Raw genomic sequence first — 7500 nt, 5'->3', positions numbered from 1 at the left:
ACTGGTAGGCCTCTCTGTTTTTGCTGAGTTAAACCAGGGCTCCACTGCTTGTATAAGCTTGTGACTAAATGTCTGCATATGCAATCGTACATGTATTTATATACGCACTGTAAACTTATTTACAGCCACTGTTTATGAGTGTGCATATACGCGCGTGTGTTTGTGTGCCCCATGTTAGAGATGCAGTAGCAGATCCCTGTGGATTTGCATCACTTGCTAATTTAAGATTGTGCTCAGACAGTCACAGTCCTCCAGACATCATTCAGAATAGGGGGCGGGGCTGGGTGGGGCGGGGCTAAGGGAGGGGCAGAGACAGCATAAACTGCCCTGATGTGCAGAAGCTCTTACTGCTGGTATTTGCTGGCCAGAACCTGTCAGAACTGGTTTTTGGATTGGTGCAGACAGTCCTGACAATCCGGTCCCAACAATAACACAGTCTGCAGCTCTATGATGAAAATATCCCTGCTGCAGTCACACACACACACACACACACACACGCACACACACACACGCGCACACGCACGCGCACGCACACACGCACACACGCACACACACAATCACTTGTTGTAAGTCAGCCCACCTCATACACATGCACAGACACACACAGACACTTGCCGAAACACCCTCCAGTGGTTGCCATGGCACACGGCAGCACACAGTTCAACACACAAGCTGGATCGAACTGACTGAAAGTCTGAATGTCTGACTGGAGTTTAGAACCACATGCCCTAGTTTAAATCCAATCAGAGAGAGAGAGAGGGGGAGAGAGCGAGAGAGAGAGAGAGTGTGTGCATGTGTGTGTGTAAAACGGTGCTGGGGTTCACATCAGCCCAATGAAGCACTAATGGGGGGTGATCTAAGGTCACCAGCTGTACCCCACACACACACACACACACACACACACACACACACACACACACACACACACAGCTGCCTACTCCTTTCCCAAAGTACTCAGCAACAGCACCAAGGGGCCCTGTGAGGTGACTTCCTGTGAAGGAGGGCAGAGCAGGAAGTGATTTGTTATGCAGGATTAAAGCACTGGATGGGGGTGGGGTGGGGGTGGGGGTTAAGAATTCTTAATTTCCATAATTGCAAAGGTTGTAATGTTGTATAATGTTCATGTTGTAATACTGCTTTGGCAATACTATAAGGTCATGCCAATAAAGTTTACTGAACTGAACTGAGAGAGAGAGAGAGAGAGAGGGAGAGAGAGAGAGAGAGAGAGAGAGGGAGTGTGTGTGAACACATGTGTCACAGAGGAAAGGGGATCTGAACACAGACTGAGAGTCAGAGTCCATCAGGAAGGCGAGAGAAGACAACAGGAAAGCAGGAACACGAACCGCCATTATTGTTTATACACACGCACGCACGCACACACACAAGCCTAGACTATGCCTGTCCTAAAAGCCCTATTCTTCTCTCTCTCTCTCTATTCTTGTTCTGTAAAGATTCAACACAGACTCCACAGAATAATTCAGACCATGAAATCTGAGATATTAACTCTCGCAGAGCTGCTGAGGTAGGTGTGTGTGTGTGTGTGTGTGAGACTAAGATACAGTAAGCCGAACCATATGTATGCCTAATATTAATGGAAACTGACAAAAACAGAAAGCAAAGAAGATATGGAAGGTGCAGTAGTAAGAGAAGGAACCAACCCAACTCTCTATACCCCTCCTATAAATGCATGGTAGAGTGTGTGTGTGTTCGTGTTTAAACAGCTCCTCAGTCCTGCTGTGACTCAGCATAAACAATAGAGACTGTGCTAAAATCCAGTCTCTGTGTAATCACTGACACTTACAGTCAAGATAACACTAAATCTTTTCCTTTGCACACACGCACGCACACACACCCACCCACACACTCACTAACACACAGCAGGCTCGGTTACAGTGGTTTTTACGGTAAGAAGGAGGCTGGAATAACATGGAAGCCCAATAAATACTAGATTCAGTTAGTTAACATAGGAGCAGGGTCAGTGTTCATTTAAATATTCCACAAATAGACGGGTCTTCAGTCTGGGTTTGAAGACTGCAAGAGACTCTGCTGTCCGGACAGCCAGTGGAGGTTTGTTCCACCATCTAGGAGCCAGAACAGAGAATAGTCTCCATGCTTGTCTTCCATGAGATTTGAAGCTGAGCTGTACATAAGCTTCAAAGTACTCTAGGTACGGATCGGGCTTTGACCAGTGTGACTATGTTCCTGAGACTAAAAAATTCACAAAAGCTCACCCATACAGACACACACACACACACACACACACACACACACACACTCTCTCTCACACACACACACACACACACACACTCTCTCTCACACACACACACACACACACACACACACACACACTCTCTCTCTCACACACACACACACACACACACACACACACACACACACACACACACACACACACACACACGGGGGATGATTCTAACACCAACACTCCTCGCAGGCTGATGGCAATAACGTGTCTCCGAGCTGCACATCTGCACACGTGGTGACGCAAAACCGCCCACCTTCAGCTACACTGTTTACACACGCCCGGCGATAAGACACAGCACTCAGCACTCAGCACTCAGCTAATGAGAGTAAAGCCCGGAATGACCGCATTAAAGGGTCAAAGGCCAAAGGGAACAGCCTGCGACCCTGGGTGGAGCAGCCTGACCTTGTACAGCTGTGTAGGTTGAGAGCTACACATGTGAGGGATTACAGCAAGCACTCGCACACACACACACACACACACAGAGAGATACGCTAGTTCCACTTGCATTCTCAACAACACTGACAAAACCAAAAATGAATGAGGGAAACAGACAAACAATTGTGGATGAATTTAAAAACATTCATGTCAGTGTCCTTTCCTGTGTGTGTGTGTGTGTGTGTGTGTGTGTGTGTGTGTGTGTGTGTGTGTGTGTGTGTGTGTGTGTGTGTGTGCGTGCGCGCGTGTCTGTCCGTCTGTCTGTCTGTCTGTCTCGTGCTCTCCCTCTCTGAGACAGTGGTTAAGAAAGGGCCCTGTTTGGCACCTGCTAAAACCAGCCCTGTTTACTGAAGACTTGTGTGTGTGTGTGTGTGTGTGTGTGTGTGATACATGCATCTCTACTTGGCATAGAACAGCCTGACTCACCATCTTCTAGCTGCCTATAAATCCTGTCTGGCCTGCCACAACTGCTAATACACACACACACACACACACACACACACACGCACACGCACACGCACACGCACACGCACACACATACACACACACATACGCACACACATACACACGCACACTCTTTCTGTGAGTCTGTCTGTTGAAGGTGGAAGCACTCGCAACCTAAATGCGCTTTAAGAGTGGATGAGTCACCAACTGACTGTGTGCTACATGTCCGATCTGACTACACCACACACAGACAACAAACGTGGTCTCACACACACACACACACGCACACACTACTTTTCCTACCATAATCTTTTATAATGGTTAGCATCAGAGATAAAGCTCAATCTCTATAAAACCACACACACACAACTCAAAAGCACTGGGAAGTAAAGAAAATATGCATAACAAATACATCAGGGGCCCAACAGTGGCGACTTGGCAGTGGTGGGCCTTGAACCAGCAACCTTCCGATTACAAGTCAAGTACCTTAACCACTGAGCCACTTTACAGAACAACTCACCTGGGTGTGCCGTTGGCCGGTCGTGTGGGTTGGGAGACCGTCACTTCCAGCTGGCCCTGTAGAGCAGGAAAGAAACAAATCCCAGTGTTCAGTCCACGGAATATTTGCTGATCAAAGTCCTGCTAAGTGTTCAGTTGAGAGGGCCGAGTCCCCTCCTGGTACGACTCCACTGCACTGGGGCCGAGTCCCCTCCTGGTACGACTCCACTGAACGTGGGTCGAGCCTCCTCTAAACCTGCATTCAGTATGGACAGCAACTCGTGGTCAAGCTACTCTGTTTTCTGTTTTAACTCTTGAAGGTCCAGCACTTTCACCCACTACTCCTGCTCAACTCAAATGCTGGAGCTCTCCGCAGTCTCTCCCGGTCTAATCGGAGCTGGTGTCTGCTCAAGTGAAGACCTCCTGCCTGCTCCTGTTTGGTGATGTAAAGCAAACAATAAAAAGGAAGTCGGATTTCCCTGCGGTAGTGACTCGCAGACGACCATCGCAAGTCTTCACCACAGACTTTCCATATTAAACACAAACTGTATCAAAGTTTGCAATCGGTGGAAAGATTCCTGCTCTAACCAAAAACAGTGGTCCTCACATTGGGCTGCATAGCCCAGACTAGCAAGCCACGGCAATTTGACGTACCCAAGGAAATGTGGTTCGATTCTATAGTCTGAAGAATTCTGGTCTCCTGGTCTAGAGCTTCGCTCTCATCCTCTCTTAACCACCACGGAAACTCGGCTGGGAATTCACCACAGCTTTCATTGTTCTGCACTTCCTGTGTTTAGGAGGCGTTTTAGGTACGGGAGGTTTAAACAGGAACTTGAGACGGCACAAAACTGCTCGTGTTTCGTGATTTGATTAAATGGATGAGAGAAAACCTTCAAGGGAAAATGGAATTTTGGTTTAAGGTCATTCTCAGAAGCTTGACATATGAACAAACACCGTGGAAAACACCTCCCAGAACCCCCGTGTCCTGCTGAATTCGAACAAAAGCACTGTTTCGATTCACTGTTTACATAAAGGAGAAGTAAACGGAATGCTATCTGCAAAGTGCTCCATGTCAGTTTTCCAGTTTGCCAGTTAAACTTTGTCAGAATAAGTCTCAATTTAAAACAAACCATGCGCAGAAGCCACCCTGACACTCCTAGCCCTACCTACCTGTCCATATAACACTGTGCTGACGTCAGAGCTGACGGACACCGTGGTGGCACTTTGGAATCGGAATCAGAATTCTTCAGCGCATTCCTACATGTGTGTGTGTGTGTCCCTCGGTTTTAAAGGAACAGAGGGAGGAAGGAGGCAAAACGCTGTGGATCGCCGACAAGCGCTCCGGAAACACTCAGGGCCGCATCTGGGAGTTCCAGCGAGGTGAAACGGCACCGCCCAGAAAAGCTCCGAAACATCCTGAAGCACCTACGCAGTGGGCCAAAGCTTCCCAACTCTGATTCATGGCCCTCTGCTGGCCGGCAGCTTCCAGGTCCAGCAAATCCAGATGCTCCAGACCCTGTGTGTGCGTGTGTAAAACAGTGTACGCTTTAACAGTTCTGGCATACTGGAGTTAACCTGAAAATAGGCAAGCCTAGTTTAATCAGAGTGCCATGTCATGTTCATCTAATTGTCAACACCACAGGTCTGAAGCACTGGGACGTGTTGGAAAGCAGCAGAGCTTGAGATAACAACGTCCCAGTTTCCAGAGCCTCAGCAGCTAGCCTGCTGCCAAAATATTACTCTGATTTGTACATTGTCATAGTTAGCTATAGACAGAACTATATATAAGTAAATAATATTAAATAATGTTTAAATAGGAAGTCCTTTACATCATTTGTTTAAGCTCTGGGAGGTGGTCAGTTATATAAAGGACCCTAACTTTAACCCTGAGTAGATGGCTATTTATACTGTATTCTTTAGCTCACAACATTTGACAGCAGTGTGTGAGAAATTGCTGAGGTTAACATCTGACTGATCTTTTTTTGTGTGTTAATCCCAGGCCAAGACTACTACCAGGTCACACCAACCTCCCTTTGGGGACCAATTCTGCCTTTTTAAAAATGTTCTTTTAAATCCAATTCAAGTGCAAACAAAGTGCACTGCATTCGTGAACTGGTGCAATACAGTGCTTTGCCCAGCGCCCTATAAACCCCCCGCTCAGTGCCTACAGAGACACACATGCCTACAGAGAGACACACGCCTAGAGAGAGACACACGCCTACAGAGAGACGCACGCCTACAGAGAGACGCACGCCTACAGAGAGACGCGTCTACAGAGACACATGCCTACAGAAACACCCACGCCATACCTCAGAGACACACACGCCTACAGAGACACGCCTACAGAGAGATGCGCGCCTACAGAGACACACGCCTACAGAAAGATGCGCGCCTACAGAGACACGCCATACCTCAGAGACACACGCCTACAGAGAAACACACGCCATACCTCAGAGACACGCACCTACAGAGAGACACACGCCATATCTCAGAGACACACACGCCAACAGAGAGACGTGCGCCTACAGAGAGACACACGCCATACCTCAGAGACACACACGCCAACAGAGAGATGCGCGCCTACAGAGAGACACACGCCATACCTCAGAGACACACACGCCAACAGAGAGACGCGCGCCTACAGAGAGACACACGCCATACCTCAGAGACACACACGCCAACAGAGAGACACGCGCCTACAGAGAGACACGCCATACCTCAGAGACACACACGCCTACAGAGACACACACACCTACAGAGACACACGCGCCATACCTCAGAGACACACATGCCTACAGAGAGACACGCACCTACAGAGAGGCACATGCCTACAGAGACACGCCATACCTCAGAGACACACACGCCTACAGAGACACACACACCTACAGAGACACATACCATACCTCAGAGACATGCGCCTAGAGAGAGACGCGCGCCTACAGAGAGACACACGCCATACCTCAGAGACACGCGCCTACAGAGAGACACATGCCATACCTCAGAGACACACACGCCAACAGAGAGACGCGCGCCTACAGAGACACACACGCCTACAGAGAGACACACCATACCTGAGGGAAGCCTGTATATTTTTGACAGTAATTTTGTACTGCTTCCAATATTAATAATTTTTTTCGAACCAGAGATGCTGGTTGTAGCCTGAATTACTTTATATTAAAATGCAGAGACAATAACTAATTTGAATTGAAAAGCTTCATGACACTACTTCCTTTCAAAGATGTGTACCAGTTCCATTTGTGTTTTTCACTGAATGGTAAAACTGTTGATTTTGACCAGTTGATGGAATAATTTGATATGATTGAAAATTCAGTCAGAACTTTGATTACATCAGTTGATCGCTTCGGTGGTTGTTGTAGATCATCTGCATAAAGACTGCTTTCGTGTGTTATAGTGCTCATATTAACACCTATAATAATATTATGGTCTGATTTCTGTGGCACATGGTTACAAGAAGATGTCAAACAAGGTGACATATGGAGCGCGGCTACAGTCAAAGAGTGAGACACGTCCTGAGAAGTCGGCTAAACGGGAAGAATAAGATCCGGGCTATCAACACCAACGCTCTACCGGTCAGCAAATACCCCGGTAGCATAATCAGCTGGCCAAAGGAGGAGACATCGAGACAAGGAAATTCCTTCCAGTGCACGGATAGAGAGTTTCAACCCAAATCCAGCACTCACACACTAGTGGAAGCAGGACTTCCGAGGACTAATGAGCGTCAGAGCCACCATCCAGGACAAAACGTGGAAGATCCAGGAGTAGGCCAGGAAGATGGCCTCAAGTGACGAAGTGCTCAGTGAGTACCTCAGACAGCAGAAACCCGAGGTGGATGGGAACAA

At 47.9% G+C, this 7500-nt stretch overlaps 1 protein-coding gene across 1 annotated transcript in view; it reads right to left on the bottom strand.

Moving 5' to 3' along the window:
- The window catches only part of plekhh3 (pleckstrin homology, MyTH4 and FERM domain containing H3), a 32599-nt gene that overhangs the window by 13344 nt on the left and 11755 nt on the right, over positions 1-7500 (bottom strand). The window contains exon 2 of the mRNA XM_035524426.1: positions 3663-3718. Coding sequence (XP_035380319.1) covers positions 3663-3718 — 56 coding nt within the window. The remainder of the gene's footprint in view (positions 1-3662; positions 3719-7500) is intronic.

The sequence above is a fragment of the Electrophorus electricus genome, chromosome 1 (genome assembly GCF_013358815.1).
Source record: "Electrophorus electricus isolate fEleEle1 chromosome 1, fEleEle1.pri, whole genome shotgun sequence".
NCBI classification, from domain to species: Eukaryota; Metazoa; Chordata; class Actinopteri; order Gymnotiformes; family Gymnotidae; genus Electrophorus; species Electrophorus electricus.
The sequence above is the reverse complement of the archived record's forward strand: the minus strand, read 5'-3'. Positions and strand labels throughout refer to the sequence as shown.